Genomic DNA, 25,727 nt, shown 5'->3' with positions numbered 1-25,727 from the left:
TAAAGCATATTTCAATCCAAACAAGCCATGTTTCAAGCGCTCAGTAGCCACACGTGACTACCAATATTGTGACCAGCAATAAGTGGCTACCGCATTGGACATCACAGCTGTAGACCATTTGGTTGGGGGTGGGAATGAAAGAATAAATAAGAGTGGGACTCATGGTGGGCTGAATAATGAATGACCCCACCTCAGATATCCATGTGCTAATCCTCAGAATCTGAATATTACCTTTAATGGCAATAAGGGACTTTGCAGGTGTGATTATATTAAGGTTCTTGATATAGAGCAACCATCTTAGCTTTATCCTAGTGGATAAATGCAATTACATGTATGCTTGCAGGAGGGAGGCAGGGAGATTTCACAAACGGAAGAGGCATGTAATGTAACCACAGAGGCAAAGATTCGAGTGGTGAGTCAAGGACTGCCTGATCCTCCCCAGAGCCTCCAGAAGAAACACAGCCCTTCTGATACCTTGATCTTAGCCCTGAAAGACTCATTTCAGATTTCTGGCCTCTTGTGAGAGAATAAATTTCTGTTGTTTTAAGCCACTAAATTTGCAGCCTCAATGGGAAACTAATACAGCCCATTTAATAAAAAAGCACTTCCTTTTGATCTGTATTATTGTAGTTATCGCAGTCTTTCTTCTTTTATTGCTGGTTGGATACCTATTGATTTTTTTTTTGTTTGGAGGGCAGGGACCTGTCTTATTCATTGATGAACCCTCCACCACTCTGAGCAAGTAAAGTGTTGCAGGAGCACAGTAAAGTGGCTGAAGCTCAGCCTCAGAAATGCCCAGATTCAGGTGCGCATTCAAGAAAAGCTTGAAAGAGAGGCCACCTCCTGAAGAGGTCTTTATTGGGGAAAGCGACAGATCACAAACATCCCAGATGTCTATTGGAACGCCTGCCTGCCTTAATCAGTTGAAGCGTCTTTGAGAAGCTGTGACCCTGGAGTAGAGAAAAGGAAGAAAGTGCCAAAATCAGAACTGCCTGACAGGTCTGACCTTTGAGGCCAATTCCCATGGAACTGCCTATGCTTGCCTGTCCCCATGCAGACCCAGCCCCATGTGACCTGGGAATTTCCAGCCCCTTTCCTAAGCTACCTAAAATAGACATAGTTAAGAGTCTCACAAGTGAAGTTGCCCCTTCACACATTTGCTCAATAAGATAGCTTTCCTCCTAACACCGAAATCAGCTGCCCTGAGGGTGTGCAAGTTTGATTAGGAAGTCCCTCTTTGGCAGTTTCTCAAATAGCCAGTCCCTGGCAGCATGCATAACACCTGAGATATTGGCTTATAATGCCCCCATTAATTAAAAATGACAAATGATAGAGGAGCGTGGGTGATGGGCATTGAGGAGGGCACTTGTTGGGATGAGCACTGGGTGTTACACGTAAGCAATGAACCACGGGAATCTACCCCCAAAACCAAGAGCACACTGGACACACTGTGTGTTAGCCAATTTGACAATAGATTAGATAAGAAAGAAAGAAAGAAAGAAAGAAGAAAAAAATGATAAATGACAGGCTTAAAATTGAGGTACGCTCATTGCCTTTCAGAATGGAACTTTCCAAGATGCCATAATCACACTGTGATTAAACAGGAACTATCATGGATGAGGCACAGCACCTTAAGGAATCAATGCTGGGACAGACATTTGTATCCTGTTTTACAGATGGGGCTCAGGCCAGACCCACACAGGCAATGTGGAGCATCATCCTGGTGATCACCTTCACCAGAAGAGACAGGAGGGGTTTGAGGACACTGCAGAGGGCTCTCAGGCCCCCAACCTTCCATGCAGCCTTCACGGAGTGGTGTAGAGGTCTTCATTGGCATGTTTGATGAGACCCAAGTTATTGGCATTAGTGGTAGAGCAAGCAAAGAATGAGAACAGGCTCCGAAGTTGACAGAAATGGAGTCTTTATGCCTTTGCCACCTAAAAAAAAAAAGAAAAGAAAAGAAAAGAAAAGAAAAGAAAAGAAAAGAAAAGAAAAAAGCCCTAATTGCAGAATAATTTGCAAGGAAGGGAGTTGTAATTGTTTCTTTGGTTTGTCTGGGAGCATCTACAGATGTTCATAAAGCAGGCTCTTTCCCAGGGGAATGTTCACATATAATGCTCTCTGCTGGAGCACCACTATGATGATGGGTAATTCCTATCCCTCCAAGTCACAGCCTAATGTCACTGCCCCAGAGACACCATCACTAATCAGGTCATCTAAAGGACCTACTCCTAAAAAAAATAAAATAAATAAATAAATAAATAAATAAATAAATAAAGGACCTACTCCTTCATCATGAGTTCACCACTCTCATAATACTTTCATCCTTTGCAGTTATTTCTAGTTTGTTTACTTTCTACTTTGAGCTGGGAGAGGAATGAAGGAAGGAACTGTGTGTGTTGCACCTGACCCGAAAGATACTCAGCAACTCTGTGACTGGATAATGGGCAGATGTTTAATATTTGTTCATCAGCACAGCAAGCCACTAACTGCTCTGTGCTTTGTAACAGTACAGTTTCCCCCAGGAATGCTAATTCATTTCACCAGGGACGAGGCCTTGGAAATGTGCGTTTGAAGGTTGCTTCTCGGCTGATTCTGATGCGATCAGTCAGTACAACAGCATGTGGAACAGACCCCTGTGCCTGCCTCCCTCACACCATTTCTATTTGATCTCTTTGCAGTGAGAGTCTTGGCAACAAGCTCATTCACACACTCATCTCAGGGTCTCTGAGATGCTTGAGAGCATCCTATATTCCTATTTGCATCGAAACCACTTGTCTGTCCATGAGAAGCCATGAATTCGATTATAAGGCTAATGTTACCTTCTATACACTGTGTTTGACACAGTTTGGGGAGAATATTCAGGGAAGTGGAGGAAGTGTGTGTTCTGGAAAGCTCATTCCAAGTTCCTTGGAAACTGAAAGTGACATACATCCTTTGGGGGCTTGTAAAAGAACTGGAAGCAAGAACGCCTAAGTTTGACCAGATGAACTCTAAGCAGGCTTGCATGATGGAAAAACAGTCTTAAACACTCTTTCAGCAACAGATGGGCAGCAGTAGGGCATTCCAGCTGCATGGTGGTGGTGGCATCAGCAGGAAGAGCAGAGAAGGAATGAGCACCTGATGAATGAACTTCACTCTGGGCCTTCACTATTCATAATGTGTTCTGTGGACCAACAGCAGCAGCCTCATGGAAGACCTTGCTGGACACGGAGAAGCCCCATCCCCACTTCAGAACTACTGAATGGGAATCTGCCTGTTGATGATCTCTGGGCAACTGATAAGAACATCAAATTTTAAGGAGCATTGGCTTACACCAATGGCAAATAGGAGTTTGGTGGACTAGAATTTAGGAATTACTAGCTTAGAGGAAATTCCATTGTGGCCATATTCAATCATGTCTAAGTAGAGTGTGAGCCAGGGAAATGGGGCTTATCACTCTTGCATTCCTGAAAGTCTTGTTTCCTTGAGGAGGGTATGAGCTAACTGGTGTCAAGGAGTGTTCACTAAACTCCTTTTTTTCCTCACAGAGTGCAGCCTTGGGAACTAGAATTTGGTTTTTGGTAGGCAGTAGCATTAGGTAAAGGTAAGTCTGACAGGTTGACTGAGATCTGCCTCTGCCATTTTCTCTTTAATACTCTTGGCCTAGAACCTGAGCCAACCCTCCTAGGATGATGTGTGAATATGAAGATCAAAAATTTTAGAAAATGGTTTAGGAATCTGTTATTCATTCTTATAAACATAATGTCTATTCCCATGAGCTAGTCTGTCCAGAGTTGAGGTTGTGGCTGACTGTGTTGCTTTAATGTGTATTAAATGCCCCAGAGGCAAGGTTACATAAAAGTATGAGAAATCATGAAACCAATTTGGGTAGCAGCTGAAAAACAAAACAAAAACAAAACATTGGTTCTCTAGTTCATTGACTTTCATCTTCTCCCTAGGGCAGAAGAAACTCTCAAGTGTATCATAATATCACTGGTACTCTTTCCCCTCTCCCCACCTCTTGCCCCACAGATAATCACCAGCAATAATTCTTATTTTGAGGGCAATATGTCAGGTACTACAAACATGACCTCACATTTAGCCTCTACTGCCTTTATCTGTGTAATACCACAGTGTCCTGAGAACGTGCAGTTTGAGAGCTTTTTTAGAAAATTACTGAACAAAACCCGAGATACATGTGTGTGATGTGAGTGTGTGTGCATTTGTATATGTGTGGGTTCTTGACTGTACAGCAATTAGAAGAGACTTTGGACAATGAAAGTAGAAAATTAGATTAAAATATATAATTCAGCCCAAATAAATATGGCCATTTTCTCATGAAATTAAAAAAAATAAAGAAATCTATACCAGGAGGGATCTCTAGTATTTGTTCTTTAAGGAAAGTATGTTCCCGATTATACCGTTCTATTTTTTTTTTTTTTTTTTTTTTAGTGAAATGCTTAGAAAGAATTCACTAATGTTCTGAGAGTTCCATCAGACCCGCATGGAAGGCTAGAAAGAGTGCAGGAGCCTGGACAGCTGCTCAGCTAGAGGACAAACCTCACCTCTAGCCACCACCTAGCCACAGGGACATCCAGCTGTCCGTTCTGCAGCTCTGTTTGCACACCTTTAAAATGAGAATGATAACAAGCATCAGTCATCCTTTTTTGTATTAAAACAATGAGAGGAGCTTGTTTTGAAAAGTGTAAATTGCATAACCAAAATGCAAAGTTTGAGTAATTTCTGTGGATACTACTCATCTCTGTTTTGCTAAATCTCCCTCCAGCAAGCAAAGGCATCCTCAGGGTTCACCACTAATGTAGCAGAGAAACTAAAGCCCTTAATTGCTTCTATTCCTCAGGAAGAATCACCCGTATTCTAAAATTCATGCTGAGACCAGGAGCTTTACAGCACAGTCAACTCTAAGCTACATGGAAATGGATGGGGCATTTTTCAAATTATGCCTTTCAGCCCCCTTCCCACCTCTCCTTACCCAACCCCACGCCCATTACCAGAGCCACTGGAAAACTGCATGTGAATTAGCAAAAGGCACCCCTTTCTTGAGTGGTATTTTAAGTAGTGTATCTCATCTTGTATGTAACATAAGGAATTAGCCATACAGTTATGGAGGCTGAGAGGTCCCAAGATCTACAGTCAGCAAAATGGAGACTCGGGAAAGCTGACAGTGTAGGATTCAGTCTGAATCCAAGTCCAAAAGCAGAAGACCAATGTCCCGGCTCAAGACCTGTCCCAGTCAGGCAGAGAGCAAAGTCTCCCTTACTCCACTTTTTATTCTAGTCAGGCCTTCAGTGGACTGGATGAGGGTCACCCACATGAAGGAGTGCAATCTGCTCTACTCAGTCTACGGTTTCAAATATTAATTTCATCAATAAACACCCTCACAGACACACCGAGAACAATGTGTGGCCAAATATTGGGACACAATGACCCAGTCAAATTGACATATAACATTAACCATCACAAGTAGGGTGCATAGTGGACCACAGGCTGCATTCTAATCCCCATCTGCCCATCACCTGGGCACACTGGTGTAGAATACAATCTACATTAACAAACACACGGTGACCCTGCCCTCCATGTTAAGGACTGCTGTAAGAAATGACCTCTTCTCCAGAATCAGGGACATTGTAGTCCCGCCTTTGTGGTTCCTTCAATCCCAACAGAGTTTCTGGACTGATCATGTTTTGGGCTCCATATAATAAACCCACTAAGGGTATTTTATGTTACAGTTTGTTTGAACACAGCCTCTCTTTTTTACCTGGGATCACCCACACAAGCCTCTGAGTTACATGACTTCCATAGGTCAAGGATACAACATTGAACCCTTCCTTTCATTGAGAGAAGCACAGCGTCCCCCAAGACTGGCGTGTCTGGGCAACACTTTCAGCTTTCCCTCAGCAAGGAATGAGAGAACAGAGGAAATCTAAAACAGCAGGAAGAGGACTAAGAAAACACAAAATAAGCCCACAAAGTAAGGAACCATGTAAATGAACAAGGAGATAAACAGAAATAACAACTGACAAAGCATTCGATGAGTACTGAGTCCCAGAAATGGCACTTGTACAGAACTGTAGCATATGGAGTGAATCATTGTTTACCAGCCTTGGACAGGCTGCTGTCAAGTTTCAATGCATGTGCAACAATTAGGAGTGGAATGCTCAGTGCGTGGAGAACCATGATATAGGACCAGCTTCGGAAAACACACAAAACCTACCTTTATCGTGTCTCCAAAAAGCAGGGGGTGGCATGTAAAATTCCCCATTTAAGGCTCACACGTACAATATATAAATGTTTCATGAAGCAAAGGGTTGGAATACATGGCAGTTCCAAGTGAGTAAAAAAAAAGGTTTAGATGTTGTTGGCTAAGAAATATAAACAACGCCACCAGGGAAAGCTGGGAAATACAGTTCTTGCTATGGTAACAGGTTTAGAACATGACTCTGATGTGGAAATGCAATTTTTTATGCTGGAAGAATAAGCAGAAATTGCTTTACCTGCAAATATATTGTCAGTGTCCACCCCCGAGATCTGAAAACCTGGAAATGAACGCAGACCCAAGGAGGCAGAAGCTTTGAGAATGGTGCTTTCAGGTGATTTTCTAGGCTCAGAGTATAAAATTCTGGCCTTCTGACTGCCAAGTGGATCACTGTCATATGGAGATGTATGTGCTGCTACATCAACAGCTAGTCTTATAGAAGCTCAGCTTAATCGCCGTGGTTGGGAAACTTGGTTCCAGGCCAGCCTGCCCAACAGAAATCATGGACGGGGCTCCTGAGTACCCTTAGGATTCAGGTCTCCACTTGGAGAGCTTGGACCTCAGTCTCCTAGGTAAAGAGTGTCACCATCCCTGTCCTCCTCACCAGCCTAGCTGCCTTGCCACTTAGGCTGGCATGCCTCCCTTCATGCACACTTGTGTGTCCAATGGCTACCACCAACCTCACCTGTCTGGACCTGAACTCCTGACAGACTCCCAGCCTCACTCTCCCCACAGACTCCCTATCTTAGCAAATGGCAGCTCCATTCTCCCAGCTACACAAGCCAAAAGATTCATCCTTGACTTTTTCTCCCACACCCCTCCTCTAATCATCTGTAATTCTAATGGCTCTGCCTTCAAAATAAACCCAGAATGTGGCTGCTTCACATCACTCCTGTTATCACCCTAACCCAAGCCACCAATGCCCCTTGCCTAGATTATTGCCATAGCCTCCTAACTGCACAGCCTGCCTCTTCCCTTTGCCCCTCTTGGTCTATTCTTAACACAGCCTAGATATAAATCACATCATATCACTCCAATATGCAGAGCTCTAATGCCCCCAAGTCACTCAAAATGAAAGCCAGAGTCATTAAAATGACCTATCTGGGCCTTAGAATCTGTTCTCCCAGCCTCTGGTTGCCAGTCTTGCCTTGTCTCTGTTACTTTCCCCTTTGTTCACTCTGCTCCAGCCTCACTGACTCTGTCCCACTTCTTTTAAAGCACCAAACTCAGTCCCACCTTCGGGCCTTTGCATTCGCTGCTCCCTCTGCTCATCTGTCCTGGGTGTCTCACTCCCTCGCTCTTCAGGCTTTCAAGTCTCAACTTCAACATCACCATAAGGGCCTCCTGGTCACACTGCTTAAAATGTAACACCCTCTCTCCAACACTTCCGAACCCCCTCACCATGTGGATTGGCAAAGACAGGGAGGCGGGCGGTCTCTCCCCACACTACCCCTGGGGTCCAAGGCTGTTTAATGTTTTGCCACCTTGTAGCTGCACTATCTGGAACATGTGACCTCCTAGACCAGGGAAGGGAGGAGAGAACTTGGAAGTGACACACTGGCTCTAATGTGCCTGGAAGTAGGAATAGCACATACCAGTTTCCTGCATAGTTCATCAGTTTCAGTTACTCCAACAGTTTTACCTCATTACAAGAGGGCTAGGAGGTGTAGTACTCTACATGCTGACGAAGGAAAGGAGAACAAGACATGGATAAATTCTATGTCATGAACTATGAGCTCTTTCCTTGGAAATCCTGCATTGCTTGAGCAGTAAGGACTTTTGTCTCCTTATCTTATTGGCCTAAGATTCATCCTAGATTGATCCGTTTCATTCATTCATTCAACAAATATTTTTTAAGTGCCTCCTATGTGCCAGTCATTGTGAATGATGCTGAGGATACAAGACGTGAGGTTAGCCTTGTGTTCCTAGCTGCAGTGCCCCATGGAGGGTTGGAGAGGCAAACCCCAATATGACTCCATCTTCCCCCACCTAAAGTCAATGGATGCTGCACATGCCCCATTGGGTGTGTGTGCAGGATGGACAGAACAATCTTACTCTTCCCAGGAATGCTGATATTCTAAGGGGGTGCTATCAATGTAAGCATTCTAAGAGTTCTTGCAGCCCTTTCAGAAACTTACAGATGGATTGTAGATGTATGTAGCCACATAAGTGATCATGATGTCCTTTGTTCAAGAAATAACAACACATAAATGTGCATTTGATATTCTTCTCTGGAAGTGAGCACAAGTTCCTTCTATTCTGGACCTCAGGTAGACACTATGGAATCTTTTGCTGCAATTACAGGCAAAAATATAAACATGATTGCAACACAAGGATAGAGTTTGTTTTTAGTGTAATGTTTAGGAGTGGAGAATGTAAGATAACACAACAGTTAGGAATGCAATTTATGTAAGTTAAAAACACATATTCTCAAAACCACAAAACACTATATATCCTTCAAGGAACATGCATATACAATATGTATGTTAAACATACTAGAATAGTTGCTTATGGAAGAGCAGGGGAAAAGAGTGGGGATCCAGATGAAAGGAGGGGAAATGAGAAAACAAGAGAGCATCCTAGGATGGACCATGGTGCTAATGTGCCATCAAGTGAGGAATATTACTAGGTTGTCAAATACAAATTTTATATCTCATTTTCCTTTCTTGAAGGGGCACACAGAGAAAACATTTGTTGAATAGACTAATGAAAAGGCACCAATCTAAAATTCATCTTTAGAGCCATAAGACAAATGGACAAGGCTTCCTTCTATCCTTCCATAATCTATTTTCTGATCTCAGCCCCGAGTTAAGTCTATAAGTAGAAGACAATAATATAGCATGCCTTGTCTAACAAATGAACAAACAGAAAAAATTGTAACCCTCTGTGTTAGCAAAGGTGTGGAGATAGGGGCACTTTAAAGTTACTGATAGGAATGTAAAATGGTACATCTTTCTGAAAAGCAATTGTTATTGAGATCCAAAAATATATTTATAGCCTTTAACCCACAACTTCCACTTTCAGGAATTTATCATAAGAAAAGTAACTTACGTACAAATTCTATGAGCTGATGTTTGAGGCAATATTACTTAAAATAACAGAAAATTGCAAATAACATACACGCTCAGCAGTAGGGGACTGGGTAATAAATTATTATATTACCTATTCGATAGAGTTGTATATAGTTAAAATGTAACAATAAGGGGGAACATGGGTGGCTCAGCTGGTTAAGCAACTGACTCTTGATTTCTGCTCAGGTCATGATCTCATGGTTCATAAGATCGAGCCCTTCATTGGGCTCTGTGCTGAAAGCATGGAACCTGGTTGGGATTCTCTCTCTCCCTTTCTCTTTCTCTCTGCCCCTCCCTCACTCATGCTCCCTTTCTCTCTCAAAATAAACATTTAAAAAATGTAATAATAAGAAAATTTTTGTAATAGATTATTAAGCAAATACAGCCTTCTAAAATATGCCATAAAATTCCAATTTTGAAAATAGGAAAGATGTACATAAAATGTTCATGGCAGGTATCTCTTTATTAATATATTAATTGAATGAACATTGAGTGGTGAAATTATATATGGTTTTTATATTTTTTTGTTCTTATCTATAGTGGGTATGTATTTTAATTGGAAAATACTATAATAACAAACATCAATGAGTATATCAGATTATAATTCCACCTGTTATACTATATCTCAAAGGCATGAAAGGATTTTTCCACACTGAATTTTTTAAATTGTATGCTTTCCTATTTACAGAATTGGCAGGTCTTTTTCATGTGTGCACTTCAATCATTACTCAGTCATACTTCACTGTGTCACCCTGAGCTACTGCATTATTCCCACGTTAATAATTAAAGAGAAAACCATTTTGAGATAGGACTGTGGATAAACACAATATTCTTGTCAATTTTCTAAATTGGAACCAAGAATTCATTAAACATTTTATGAAGGTTCTGTTTGTGATTAAAATCAAGGGAATCAATCTTATCATCAGTGTGATTGTTGTACAGTTCAGTCATGTCAGGACAAAAAAAATGACAAGGCATTATGACCCATATGAAGCTAAGAGTTATATTAAAACCCAGTTTGGCTTTTACTTTACTAATCAAGAATAAATGTCATTTAAACATTTTTTTTACTCTGAAATATAAAACCTTGAAGAGATAGAGGGATAAACAAGAGCTGGATGAGGTCAAAATCCAACACCAATATATTCTCTATTTTTCTTGAGATAATAGCTAGTTCCAGTAATTTGTCACGTCAATAACTGAATCTTCTTGAGGGAAAAAAAAACTTCACCCACAAAACAAAAACTAGCCTGGATCCAGATTTAAATTTTACTGAGAGTAGATGTTACCTTAAGAAATCATATTTTTTAATTCTACTTTATGGATATAGCAATACAAAAAAATGTGATCTTTTCAGTCTACTAAGCACACATCAATACAAAAGCAAAGCATGTTGGTAGAGGAAAGGTGTCATATTCCAAGGCAAAAAGTTTGCAGTTAACATCATTTGGAGGATAATAGTTTGTAATGTCTGGTTATTATTTTAAGGTGTCACTAAGGTTTAGAAAAGTACATGAGTTTTTGTTAATTTGCATTTGCAAATCCTTCGACCACCTGTTCCTTTGGACTACTAAGTTGTGTTATATAGATTGCTTGAGTTACAATGAACAGCCTATAAGGTCAGATATGCTTAAAACTCATAAATGCAACTAATGTGAAAAACATTAAGAAATCAATTTTTAAGTCATGCTTTTTTAAAAATAGTAACCATGTGTAGATCTGTAGCTCCTATGATATCCACTTCTCGAAATCTGAGACCTAAATCTCTTATACGACATACTGTTATGAACTGAATGTGTTCTCCCAAATTCATATGTTGAAGCCCTAACCCCCAATGCAGCAATACGAGTATACCCCACTATTTGAAAGTTGTTATACCACTTTTCTTTTATGAAAGACCTACAATACTACAGTAACTGCTTTTTTAGTAACAGTGAAAACCCTCATCAGATTTTTTTCACTTAGTGAAGACAGGCAATAATGTAGATCTTTTGTAAAAGTGAAGTGATGTAACAAGAACTTTCCAACAGCGGGCAATAGTCTTGGATTTATGCCATTTCAGGATAGGAACACTCTACTTTTGGACAGCTGGGGATTCCTATATTTGGCAATGGGGCCACTGAGGAATTAATTAAGGTTAAATGAGGTTATAAGGCTGAGACCCTGATCCCATAGGGCCTTATCACTCTTTCTCCTCCATAACACAAAAAAAGAAGTCATATTCATACAAAAGGCAGCTGTCTATAAACCAGAAAAAGAGCCCTGTAAGAATTGAACTGGCTGGAACTTTGATCTTGGACTTCTAACCTCCAGAACTATAAGAAAATAAATGTCTGTTGGTTAAGCCATCTAGTTTATGGCATTTTGTTATGGTGACCGAAGCATACTAATAAATAATTATTTCACGTAATTTATATATTTTATTGGTGCTGTGTATACAAACAGATCTGATTAAGGTATTAACTGATTGGATTCTACTAAATATATAAGCTTCTTCTACTATCTAGACTTTGAATCCATTTTGCAAATTGGTGATTGCAAATATATGTCATTGTGCTACCATTCTCCATTCCTAAATAAATGGTGGATTACTACTTGATTACAGCATTCAGTCCTACTGAACCTAGACCAAACTTTATAATCCTTGTCAACAATCCAAGCAGCCACCATCAATAGATATATATATTATCTGTTTGCCATTCATGTATTAGACTATAAACTCATTGAGTGCTTGGATACTATCTTATTTCTTTTCTATAGTCTATAAACCTTCACGTGGCAGAAGCTGAGTAAATTCTCACTGAGTTAAATAAACTGCATTCTAAATATAAGCCTTCTATAAAGAAAGTTCCCTACACAGGAGCTTTGGGTCCCAAGTCAAGATAAACTTGTCTTGACTCTAAACAAATCCATGGGAAAGAAAGTATCTTGTGTACTTTTAACTTCGACTGAATTTTCATCAAGTACAAATAATGAGTCATAACAATGATCATAATCATAATCCATAATAACAATGTATAATTCATAATAATGATTAGTGCATTAGGCATCATTATGTATGAAGTTCAAAGCTGGAAGATGCAAGGACACAAAGGATTAGAAAGCTGAGTCCCTTGCCTTGAGGAATGTCCCATCCAGTTGAGATAGGAGATTCTTACACATGAAAATCCCACTCACAATAGGAACAGAATGTAACAAGTACCACTGCCAACTATATGGTTTTGATAATAGGAGCATAAAGATTCAGAAGAAAGAGGGGAAGATTTTCCTATAAGGCTAAAAGGAAATTTGATAGAAAACCAATTTCTGCAGAGTTCATTTATTCTTCCTCTATTTTCTCATAACAAGTTCCCCTGTGGTCTTCTGTAGATTTATCAGATTAGCTACTCAGGATAGTTGCCTATTCCCCCAATAAAGTCATATTCTCGATACTGCCTCACCCCATCATATACAAAGCAGGTGGAGGAGAATGATTTTCTAAACCTTTAAGCTGCCTGGGAGACATAATATATCCTCTCTTTGAAGGCTCAGTGCACCATGGTCAAAGTCTGGCCATCCTGATTTACTGTGTCCTCACCCTCAGGGTGCCTGGATGGCTCAGTAAGTTGAGTGTCCGACTCTCAGTTTCGGCTCAGGTCATGATCTCACATTTTTGTGAGTTCGAGTCCCGCACCGGGCTGTGTCCTGACAGTGCAGAGGCTGCTTGGGATTCTCTCTCTCTCCCTCCCTCTCTACCCCTCCCCAACTCACACTGTCTGTGTCTCTCTCAAAATAAATAAACTCAAAAAAAATTTAAGGTGTCCTCACCCTCAAGAGCAGTTTGCAGGAACAGAAAAGATGTGAGGCTCCAAAACCATCCTTTTTAAAAAATTTTTTTAACGTTTTTATTTATTTTTGAGACAGAGAGAGACAGAGCATGAATGGGGAGGGGCAGGGAGAGAGGGAGACACAGAATCGGAAGCAGGCTCCAGGCTCTGAGCCATCAGCCCAGAGCCCAACGCGGGGCTCGAACTCACAGACCATGAAATCGTGACCTGAGCCGAAGTCGGACGCTTAACAGACTGAGCCACCCAGGCGCCCCTCCAAAACCATCTTTGAGGCCCAAATTCTAAAAACTAACAAATTGGTTGGTTTCCCACCAGTAGGTAGGCACTTCTTAGGGTTACACCTCAGTTATTAAGTCAGTAATAGAATGTTACTGTTATTAAGTCGGAGCAGAATGTAAACTTTAAGAATTTGGTCTTGTTGGACTAGTGATAGTGAATCATCACTATCCTCTGAATTACCAAGAAAATAGCCTATCACCCATCACACCATAAGCAATAAGCAAATCAGCAGTACATTTTGCTGATGTGGATTATTGGTCAGCATTTGATTACAGAAAGATTCTAAATCATTCTCTGAGTCTTTTGATTTTTTTTAAGTGAAAACTAGATGAAGAAGACAAAGTATCAAGCTTGAAGACTCAAAATACTCTGTGAGGCTCTGAAACTCATACCAAGCAGCATCCGGAATTTTCAGAGTAATTCACTATAGGAGACACTAAGAGTTGTGTCCCACATTACTTTTTGCCTGGAAGTCATCCAGTTTATTTATAGAATGAGATAAAGGAAAAGACATATCCCCAGGCTCCATGCTGGGTTCCATAAAGAGGCATCTCCTGTTTGCCTCTAACTTTAAAAACACACAGAGAGAGTCTTGTTTTCAAGAGACAGAACCACATCCTCCCACCTCCAACCCTCGAACCCCACTGCCCAAGGAACGTAGCTCTTAGGATACATGCCAGACCCTGGCTGATGGAGCTACATATTTTTAAGAATGTCAAAATGACTTCATTGCTGAGAATAGCGGCAATTGGTAGAGCTTCCTCTGCTTAAAGAGGAGAAATGTTTCTATTACCAAGTGAATCACTTTCTCCAGCTGCAAACAAACAACTAAAACAGCACTAAAGGACAGAAATACTACAAAATGGGAGAAGGAAGGGGCGAGGACTGCTGCTTTTACTTTTAGTTTTGAGGAAGTAAAGAGGCAAAGGACTCTTTCTGGCCCCCTCCTCCACCTATCTCTCCCAGCCCCCAAGTGGGGGGAGGAACAGAAGCAAGAGCATGTGCCCAATCATCTCTACCACCAGCTCTCCCTCCCATCACTTGCTCAGCTCGAGAAATCAGTGTCAGTACATTTCTGGCTGTTCTCAAAAGAGAAATTCCTAACAAGTAAAGAGTTATTTGTCTAGAGTCCCAGGATGAGGAGGAAAGGAAAGAGAAAAGGAAAAAAAATTAACATTCTTGAGCTCATAGTTAATGCCAGACACATTATATTCTATTCAATTTTAGCAGTTAGATATGAAACACTGGAGTGAGATGAGACCTCGATTTGAATTCCAACTCTGCCACATACTAGCTCTTCAACTTTAACCTCTCTGAAAGTCAGTAGTCTTGCCTGTAAAGGGGGATTGCTAATCATCTTCTATGCTTACAGAGATTACATAAAGTACTCTAAACCATGCACACAAAGTACTTAATGTATAAATGGTAGCAAGAATTCATCAAAACTTAGCACCATTTTATATGTGAAGCATACAACTGAGAAGAAGTGACTGTCTCAACCAAGTGATTCCCAGAAGATGGCACATGTCCTCCTGAGATGATGTTTGACTGGTTTAAAACATCACACAAGAATGCATGTGGCTTTTACAGGCACATGCATTCTCTATACATTCAGGAATTACTTATTACACTGCCTTCATAGTAATGTGCAAAAACGACATTTGAAAGTTACTTTCAGGGGTGCCTGGGTGGCTCAGTCGGTTAAACGTCTGACATCCGACATTAGCCCAGGTCATGATCTTGTGGTTTGTGAGTTGGAGCCCCTCCCTCATCAGACTCTCTGCTGTCAGTGCAGTTCCCACTTCAGATCCTCTGTCTCCCTCTCTATCTGTTTTTCCCTCCCTTTGTCTCTATCTCTCTCTCTTTCAAAAATAAATTAACATTTAAAAAAATAAACAAAATAAAACTTAAAAAAAAAAAAAAGAGAAGAAAGTTACTTTCAGATCCTGCGTGTCAGTACTGACCTGGGCCATCCTCGCGGTCAGGTTGAGAACTCAGCTAGCTGAGTTCCTGGTATTTCCTCCCAGACCATTACTATTACTCTTCTATGCTATTACTCTTCTATGTTTCCTGATGCCCCTAAAATTGCAGGGCACTCTGACTAGTTCTAGCAAGTAAAATGTGACCAAAAGTGACAAATATCACTTTCACACTGAGGCAGATAAAGGCTATGCCAGAGTCTCTGGTCTTATTTCTCCTGTTGTGGAGTACAAAGTCTACACCACTCAGATGTTGCAGATACTAAAATAGCAGAGCCCTGGTGAGCCTGGGTTCCTGAGTGACTGTGTGAAGCAGATCATTACACCTCACCACACTAGATAGGTTGTATAAGTAAACTTCTAGATGTCAAAACACTTATTCCGGGCTGTGTGCTATTACAGTGCGACCTAGCATATTCTAATTTACATAAAATTCAATCTCTGCCTGTAAATTAGAACTGGGTCTCTTACTCCTGTCTAAGTCTCCAAGATTCCCACATTGGTCCCCATCTTGTCTTGCCATCTCTGATCCTAGCACACTCTGCAGCAGGTGCAGAATGTGAAGTTCTAGTCACCTTCCAAGAGTTTGTGATCTGCATCTCTCCTTCCCTTTCTCCCCCAAATCCTACCTCAACCCCCAAAATGTCGGGAGGTAACCCAGCTGGAGATTAGCTAAGTCACCAGAATAGAGAATGAAGCAGGGACTTTTCGGCTGATGCAGAGAGTCACTGGAGCAAGGAAGGGTAAAGTAGAGAAAGAGTTGAGATTTCAGAAAGTGGGTTAAGTGAGCTAAATCTAAGAGTTGCTCAGAAGTAGGAATTAAAGTCTTATAGTCTTAAAGCCAATGCTTCAGGATAGAACAATGAGGCCAAAGGGAAAGTGCATCATGATCAAAAGCATATAGTCCTGGGAAATTCCCTCTAGCCCTGGTTGGTGTATGTAGCTCACCTCTACTGGATCAGTGGGTAAATTTGCAGAGGTAATTCTGGCTGGCCTCAAGGATCAGGTGTTCACTAGCACAGAAGCACTGACCAATCTACTGTACCAGGTGATCTGTTAAATCCTATCTTGCCTGTAAATGCACAGGATTTATTCCATGCTCCTCGGGTCAGGGTTCCTCTTCCCCCCCACAACCTACCACTTCATACATTTGTCACCAACGGGCTCCAACCTAACACGCTTAATGACTTGCTTCTTATTCTAAAAGTTTACAATCTTCTTCACTTGTGTAATGCAATTTCCCCAGAATAAGCACAGAGCTAATTGAGGAACTTAATGACTAATTTCTCAAGACAAACAAGATGTTCACATTACCTTTTTTACATTTGGGTTTGTGACCAGATTATCTGATTTGTCTGTGAAAGCAATAATCACACCTTACACCCCAAGTAGCATCAAAACTCAATGTGCAGTGGAAAATGTAATTAGGATTATGAAATATTAATTATCCTTTTGATCTTTTCATTTAAAAAATCCATTCTTCCTTCATTTGCTCTACATTCAAAGCTGAACTATAGATGATGTATCTCTGAATTTACAAGGCTATAAGCAGTGATATTTATAAGATAAATCTGCATATCACACACTGAATATTCAATGAGAAGTGGCAGACTGCCCAGCAGCCCCTCTATTATCGATACCTCACCTATCTGGAGAGATTATAAATCTTTGCATATAGACTAAATTAAATTTGCAATTAAATGTAAACTCAAAAATCCTTTTATTCCAGGTCTTGGGAAGTAGTGATAAGAGATATCGTCACCAATAAGCTTTCTAAAATGATCCATATTAAACAAAGCTAAAAGCTTTTCCCATGAAGGAACACTGACTCACCTCCAGAGTGACTCTCATATCACTAAATTCTACCTGACTTTATTTAAGAACAGATTTATCTTTCAAAAATTGTTTTTTTCACTTTGTGCACATGGGACCTCATATATCCCATTCACCTTCTGCCAGCAAAATACTGCTCATTTCTACTGAAACTGGAGAAGGCAAGTATTTATGAAAATGTGTGCATTTAAAGTTGGAAATTGTAAGAATCTTCAAATTCTAAACCCCTTTCCTTTACACAAAGCTGGTGTTACTGTTAGAACCTATAGTGGTTTCAATTTAATTTTTATTGTGCTTTTCAGACCACATACAAGTTTTATTTGATGCTCTTATTGAATGGTCAGTATATAACCTAACAGACAAATCAAGTTGAAATGGGGTAGCTTATCAGAGATGATTCCCCATTTTACAATTATAAGCAGATTCTGTTTCTCTTGTGAGACACTTCTGGGGGTGCCATCCATAGAAAGGAGGTGCGAGCACCCCAGAACCAGTTAAGGCAGCCAGTCTTTATAGAAGGAAGTATGAGGACTCCATTGTCCAGGACCCTGGAGCATGTACCGTCACCCCTTATTCACCTCTATGCTCCAGTGACTTTTTAAAAAAATGTTTATTTACTATTTTTGAGAGAAAAACAGAGAGTGATCAGGGGAGGAGCAGAGGGAGAGAAGAAGACACAGAATCCAAAGCAGAATCCAGGCTCTGAGCTGTCAGCACAGAGTCCTACATGGGGCTCAAACTCGTGAACTGCAAGATCATGACCTGAGCCAAAGTCAGATGCTTAACTGACTGAGCCACTCAGGCGACCCTACATTCCAGTGACTTCTTACTGCAAATTATCGTAACTCTGCCTAAAGTCTTTCTTCTGGCAGTGGGAACACACTCTGCCACCCTCAGAGCATGCTGAGAGTGCTGGGAGGTCATGCCTGCAGGAGAAGGCCTCAGCAAATGACCAGTGGGGAGTGGATGGATACAAACCATTTTATTCGTTGAGCTGAGATAACTCTGAACCATGTTTTACACTACCATCTAGAGTTCCCGAGGAGGGTTGAGCTTCAGGTGCCTGGGGAAACTGATACGTTATCCTTCACCAGCTTTCTTCACCTCCCTATTTTACTTCTCGACCCCTTCCTGATATTTCCTCATCACCTCCTAAATAAACTCCTGATAGCTGAATCCTTGTTGAAAGGTCTATGTTTGGAGAAATCCAAAGACAAGTCTTTTGTTCTTCTAAGGATTCAAAAGGGAAATCCATCTGCCTCTAAGTGATGGATACCTAGACAAAGAAGGGTCTGTAATTCTGGGTCCATGAGATGATAAACAACTGAATCACCTCTGTTGCTGACTTGGTTGCTTCGAGTCCTGGGTGGTAGATTTGCACAGAAACATGAATAAGAATACTACCAGCCTTGGAGTCCAACCATGATCAGTGTAGCCAAGGTTAGCCTGAGGGAGTAGGATCATACCCCCCAAGATCTGCAGTAGGAAAACAGGGTTCTTTTGTATCTCCCTTCACAGCAAGTGACCAGCAACCATAAGAAGGCAATGCAGCACTGAACTTCACTAAGCAACCTAGTTGGTGATGGGAAGCATCAGCTACTGTGGTTACTGAGTCCAGTGATATTCCACTTGGGTACAGAGGTTGGATGAAACATTGTAGCTGTTCAAATTTGAATCCAAATTAATTAAAATTAAAAGTTGAGTTTTTAATTTCGATGAGCCACATTTCAAATGTTCAATAGCCACATGTGGTTACGTTCATGGCAGAATGTTCTATTGGAACTAGCCTTCCTAGTTATTGGGTATTTCAGGAAGAGGGGAAGTATCAAGGAAGACATACCAAACTCTTGACAATAAAGGACCTAATGTACAGTGTGGTGGTTACAGTTAACCATATAGTGTTATATACTTGAAGGCTGCTAAGGGAGTAGATATTAAATGTTCTCATCACAAAAAATAAATAGCAGGGGTGCCTGGGTCACTCAGTTTGTTAAGCATCCAACTTCAGCTGAGGTCATGATCTCACAGTTCATGGGTTTGAGCCCCACATCAGGCTCTGTGCTGACAGCTCAGAGCCTGGAACCTGCTTTGGATTCTATGTCTCCCTCTCTCTCTGCCCCTCCCCCACTTGTGCTCTATCTCTCTCTGTCTCTCAGAAATAAATAAAACGTTTAAAAAATTGAAAAATAAAAAGAAAAGAAAGTATATGAGGTGATGGCAGTGTTAGCTAATGCTCTAGTGGTAATTGTTTGAGAACAGTAAGTATATCAAATAAACAAGTTGTATATCTTAAACTTACACAATGTTATATGTCAATTATGTCTCAATAAAGCTGGAAAATAATGAGAGATAAGAGGTATTATGGTAATCATTAAAAATATAAAAAGATGTGCCTTATCTGCACCCTAAGTTTGTGAACAGTTATAGAATTACAGAAATTACAGAATTACAGAGTTACTGCAAGAGTTTAGAAATTATATAGGCCAGGGGTGCCTGGGTGGCTCAGTTGGCTAAGCATCTGACTCTTGATTTCAATTCAGGTCATGATCTCATGGTTCATGAGACTGAGCCCCAAGTTGGCTCTGAGCTGACAGCTGAGAGCCTGCTATGGGATTCCCTCACTCCCTCTCTCACTGCCTCTCCCCTACTCATGCTCACTCTCCCTCTCTCTCAAAATAAATAAATAAACTTAAAAATAAAAAAAAATTATAGGGGAGAGGAGCCAAGATGGCAGAACAGCATGGAAGTTTTTTTTGCATCTCGTGTCCATGAAATACAGCCAGATCAACACTAAACCATCCTGCACACCTAGAAAACTGATTTGAGGATTAACACAACAATCTGCATGCACAACCTGAACCACAGAACTCAGCAGGAATTTACCCCAAAAGAAAGAAGACATCCAGGGACTTAATCAACACAGACACAAACAAGATGTCTGAACCAGAATTTAGAATCACGATAATAAAAATACTAGCTGGGGTCAAAAATAGATTAGAATCTCTTTCTGCAGAGATAAAAGAAGTAAAGTCTAGTCAGGATGAAATAAAAATGCTATAACTAAACTGCAGTCTCAAATGTATGCCACAGTGGCAAGAATGGATGAGGCAGAGAAGCAAATCAGCGATATACAGGACAAACTTATGGAGAATAATGAAACAGAAAAAAAAAAGAGGGATACTAAGGCAAAAGAACACGATTTAAGAATTAGAGAAGTCAGTGACTCATTAAAAAGGAACAACATCAGAATCATAGGGGTCCCAGAAGAGGAAGAGAGAGAGAAAGGGGTAGAAGGGTTATGTGAGCAAATTATAGGGGAAAACTTTCCTAACCCGGGGAAAGGCACGGACTTCAAAATCCAGGAAGCACAGAAGCCTCCCATAAGATTCAACAAAAACCAACCATCAACAAAGCATATCATAGTCAAATCACAAAATAGTCAGGCAAGGAAAGAATCATGAAAGCAGCAAGGGAAAAAAAGTCCTTAACCTACAAGGGAAGACAGATCAGATTCACAGCAGACCTATCCACAGAAACTTTGCAGCCAGAAAGGAGTGGCAGGATATAGTCAATGTGTTGAATCAGAAAAATATGCAGCCAAGAATTCTTTATCCAGCAAGGCTGTCATTCAAAATAGAAAGAGAGATTAAAAGTTTCCTAGACAAACAAAAATAAAGGAGTTTGTGACCACTAAACCAGCTCTGCGAGAACTTTTAAGAGGGACTCTCTGAGGGGAAAAAAGACGAAAAAAAAAAAAAAAAGACCAAAAGCAACAAAGACTAAACAAAGATTAGAAAGGACCAGAGAACACCACCAGAAACTCCAACTCTACAAGAAACATAATGGCAATAAACTCATATCTTTCAGCACTTAACTCTAAATGGCAATAGACAATGCTCCAATCAAAAGACATAGTGTAACAGAATAAATAAGAAAACAAGATCCATCTATATGCTGTTTACAAGAGACCAACTTTAGACCTAAAGATACCCTCAGATTGAAAGTAAGGGGATGGAGAACGATCTATCATGCTAATGGTCAACAAAAGAAAGCCAGAATAGCCATACTTATATCAGACAATATAGAATTTAAAATAAAGACTGCAACAAGAGATGAAGAAGGGCATTATATCATAATGAAAGGGTCTATCCACCAAGAAGACCTAACAATTGTAAAAATTTATGCTCCAAATGCGGAGCACCCAAATATATAGATCAATTAATCACAAACATAAAAACCTCATTGATAATACCGTAATAGGAGGGGACTTCAACACCCCACTTACAGAAATGGACAGATCATCTAAACAGAAAATCAACAAGGAAACAATGGCTTTGAGTGACACAGACAAGATGGACTTAACAGATATATTCAGAACATTTCATCCTAAAGCAGCAGAATATACATTCTTCTCCAGTGCACATGGAACGTTCTCCAGAATAGACCATATACTGGGACACAAATCAGCCCTCAACAAGTACAAAAAGATCGAGATCATACCGTGCATATTTTTAGACCACAACACTATGAAACTCAAAATCAACCACAAGAAAAAATTCATAAAGATAACAAATACTTGGAGACTAAAGAACATCGTACTAAAGAAAGGATGGGCTAACCAAGAAGTTAAAGAAGAAATTAAAAAGTACATTGAAGCCAATGAAAATGATAACACCACAGCCCAAAACTTCTGGGATTCAGCAAAGGCAGTTATAAGAGGGAAGTATATAGCAATCCAGGCCTTCCTAAAGGAGGAAGAAAGGTCTCAGACACACAACCTAACCTTACACCTTAAAGAGCTTGAAAAAGAACAGCAAATAAAACCCAAAAACAGCAGAAGATAGGAAATAATAAAGATTAGAGCAGAAATCAATGTTATCGAAACCAAAAAAAAAAAAAAAAAAACGAAAAACAGATCAATGAAACCAGAAGCTGGTTCTTTGAAAGAATTAACAAAATTGATAAACCACTAGCCAGTTTGATAAAAAAGGAAAAGGAAAGGACCCAAATAAGTAGAATCAAGAATGAAAAGAGAGATCACAACCAACACCACAGAAATAAAAACAATAATAAGAGGATATTAGGAGCAATTATATGCCAATAAAATGGGCAATCTGGAAGAAACGGACAAATTCCTAGACACATATACACTGCCAAAACTGAAACAGGAAGAAATAGAAAATTTGAACAGATCCATAACCAGTGAGGAAATCAATTTAGTAATAAAAAATCTCCCAAAAAACAAGAGTCCAGGGTCAGGTGACTTTCCAGGGGAATTCTACCAAACATTTAAGGAAGTGTTAACACCTATTCTCTTGAAGCTGTTCCAAAAAATGGAAATGGAAGGAAAACTTCCAAACTCTTTCTATGAAGCCAGGATTACCTTGATTTCAAAACCAGAAGGAGACCCCACTGAAAGGAGAACGATAGAGCAATTTCCCTGATGAACATGGAAAAATCCTCAACAAGATATTAGCCAACAAGTTCCAACAACATTAAAAAAATTATTCACCATGACCAAGTGGGGTTTATACCTGGGATGCAGGGCTGGTTCAATATCCACAAAACAATCAATGTGATTCATCACATCAATAAAAGAAAGGACAAGAACCATATGATCCTCTCAATAGATGCAGAGGAAGCATTTGACAAAATACAGCATCCTTTCTTGATAAAAACCCTTAAGAAAGTAGGGATAGAAGGATCATAAAAGCCATATATGAAATACTCAACACTAATATCATCCTCAATGGGGAAAAAACTGAAACTTTCCACCTAAGGTCAGGAACAAGATGGTTATTCAACATAGTATTGGAAGTCTTAGCCTCTGCAATCAGACAACACAAAGAAATAAAAGGCATCCAAATTGGCCAGGAGGAGGTCAAACTTTCACTCTTTGCAGATGACATCATACTCAATATGGAAAACCCAAGAGATTCCACCAAAAAACTGTTAGAACTGATTCATGAATTCAGCAAAGTCACAGGACATAAAATCAATGCACAGAAATCAGTTGCATCCCTATACACCAACAATGAAGCAACAGAGAAATCAAGGAATTGATCTCATTTACAACTGCACCAAAAACCATAAAATACCTAAGAATAAATCTAACCAAAGAGGTGAAAAGTCTATACCCTGAAAACTATAGAAAGCTTATGAAAGAAATTGAAGAAGACACCAAAAAATGGAAAAAGATTCCATGCTCCTGGATAAGAAGAACAAATATTGTTAAAATGTCGATACTACCCAAAGCAATCTACATATTCAATGCAATACCTGTCAAAATAACACCAGCATTCTTCACAGAGCTAGAACAAACAATCCTAACATTTGTATGGAACCAGAAAAGACCCCAGATAGCCAAAGTAACCTTGAAAAAGAAAATCAAAGTAGGAGGCATCACAATCCCAGACTTGAAGCTGTATTACAAAGCTGTAATCATCAAGACAGTATGGTATTGGCACAAAACCAGACAGTCAGATCAATGGAACAGAATAGAGAACCCAGAAATTGACCCACAAACGTATGGCCAACTAATCTTTGACAAAGCAGGAATGAATATCCAATGGAATAAAGACAGTCTCTTCAGCAAGTGGTGCTGGGAAAACCGGACAGCGACATGCAGAAGATTGAACCTAGACCACTTTCTTTTATCATACACAAAAATAAACTCAAAATGAATATGAGACCTAAATGTAAGACAGGAAGCCATCAAAATCCTCAAGGAGAAAGCAGGCAAAAACCTCTTTTACCTTGGCCACAGCAACTTCTTACTCAACACATCTCCCGAGGCAAGGGAAACAAAAGCAAAAATGAACTATTGGGACCTCATCAAAATAAAAAGCTTCTGCACAGCGAAGGAAACAATCAGCCAAACTAAAAGGCAACCAATGGAATGGGAGAAGATTCTTGCAAATGACATATCAGATTAAGTGTTAGTATCCAAAATCTATAAAGAACTTATCGAGCTCAACACCCAAAAAACAAATAATCCAGTGAAGAAATGGGCAAAAGACATGAACAGACACTTCTCCAAAGAAGACGTCAAGATGGCCAACTGACACATGAAAAAATGTTCAACATCACTCATCATCAGGGAAATACAAATCAAAACCACAATGAGATATCACCTCACACCTCAGGCAACAACAGATGTTGGCAAGGATGTGTAAAAAGAGGATCTCTTTTGTACTGCTGGTGGGAATGCAGACTGGTTGCAGCCACTCTGGAAAACAGTATGGAGGCCCCTCAAAAATTAAAATAGAACTACCCTATGACCCAGCAATTGCACTACTAGGTATTTATCCAAGGGATACAGGTATGTTGTTTGAAAGGAGCACATGCACCCCAATGTTTATGGCAGCACTATCAACAATAGCCAAAGTATGGAAAGAGCCCAAATGCCCATCGATGGATAAATGGATAAACAAGAGGTGGTATATATATATATATATATATATATATAGTCTGTCAGAGAAAGACAAATATCATATGACTTCACTCATATGAGGAATTTAAGATACAAAACAGATGAACTTACGGGAAGGGAAACAAAAATAATATAAAAACAGGGAGAGGGACAAAACATAAGAGACTCATAAATATGGAGAACAAACTGAAGGCTACTGGAGGGGTTGTGGGAGGGGGGATGGGCTAAATGGGTAAGAGGCATGAAAGAATCCACTCCTGAAATCACTGTTGCACTATATGCTAACTAATTTGGATGTAAATTTAAAAAAATAATAAACTAAATGAAAAAAAAACAAAAAGAAATTATATAGGCCAACATCCTAACCTAATGTTTTACAAACTAGCATGAGAATGAGTACCTGTGACTACTGGAAGAGGTAATACATAAATGCTAAGGGAACTATAAAATCCCTATTGTAAATTAAGGAGGCAGAGATTAGTTTTAGTTGGATCAATAAGATTGGCTTCATAGAAAGTGTGTCAACTTCAATAAGCTTTGAAGTATACATAGGATATCAGTAGGTGTAGAAGTAAGGGGAGTAGGGGAACTCTGTTTTAAGACAGAGGCAAGAAAGCAGAAGCCATCTTCAGGGAAAGTTTCAGTAGTCAGATTGTCTCAGTAGTGAACAATAAAGATAGACCAATGGACTGGGGCCGCTTGAAGGAAAACCAAGAGAGTCGAACTGGTCTTTCTCCCAGCACAAAGTCAGAACTAAACACCCTTTCTGGGGAGACAGACTCCAGATCATTTCCCCCATTTATCCCTCCTTAGCTAGCTATCATTAGGCTATAAAATGGGATTTCTCATCACAAGACCTGTCCCAAGTGTTCTAGTGGCCTATGCTCTCAGGGACAGCCCCTGTCTAAAATTCTGAATGCCATGAGGCTAATTCTGATAAACTACATGAAGGTGGTGCCTCCACTCATCCATTCAGAACAATCAGAATAGATGACTGTTTTGATGGTGTGACTGTGGAAGAATACTTTAGTATGATGCTTGGTCCCA

At 40.0% G+C, this 25,727-nt stretch overlaps 1 protein-coding gene across 1 annotated transcript in view; it reads right to left on the bottom strand.

Moving 5' to 3' along the window:
* The window catches only part of LOC106976767 (uncharacterized), a 90,007-nt gene continuing 64,280 nt past the window's right edge, over positions 1 to 25,727 (bottom strand). Inside the window, exon 6 of the mRNA XM_053201384.1 lies at positions 1 to 1,937. Within this exon, the coding sequence (XP_053057359.1) occupies positions 1,640 to 1,937 (298 nt within the window). The 3' untranslated portion in view covers positions 1 to 1,639. The remainder of the gene's footprint in view (positions 1,938 to 25,727) is intronic.

Source organism: Acinonyx jubatus, chromosome A3 (assembly GCF_027475565.1).
Source record: "Acinonyx jubatus isolate Ajub_Pintada_27869175 chromosome A3, VMU_Ajub_asm_v1.0, whole genome shotgun sequence".
NCBI classification, from domain to species: Eukaryota; Metazoa; Chordata; class Mammalia; order Carnivora; family Felidae; genus Acinonyx; species Acinonyx jubatus.
This window is presented reverse-complemented; position numbering and strand designations above follow the sequence as displayed.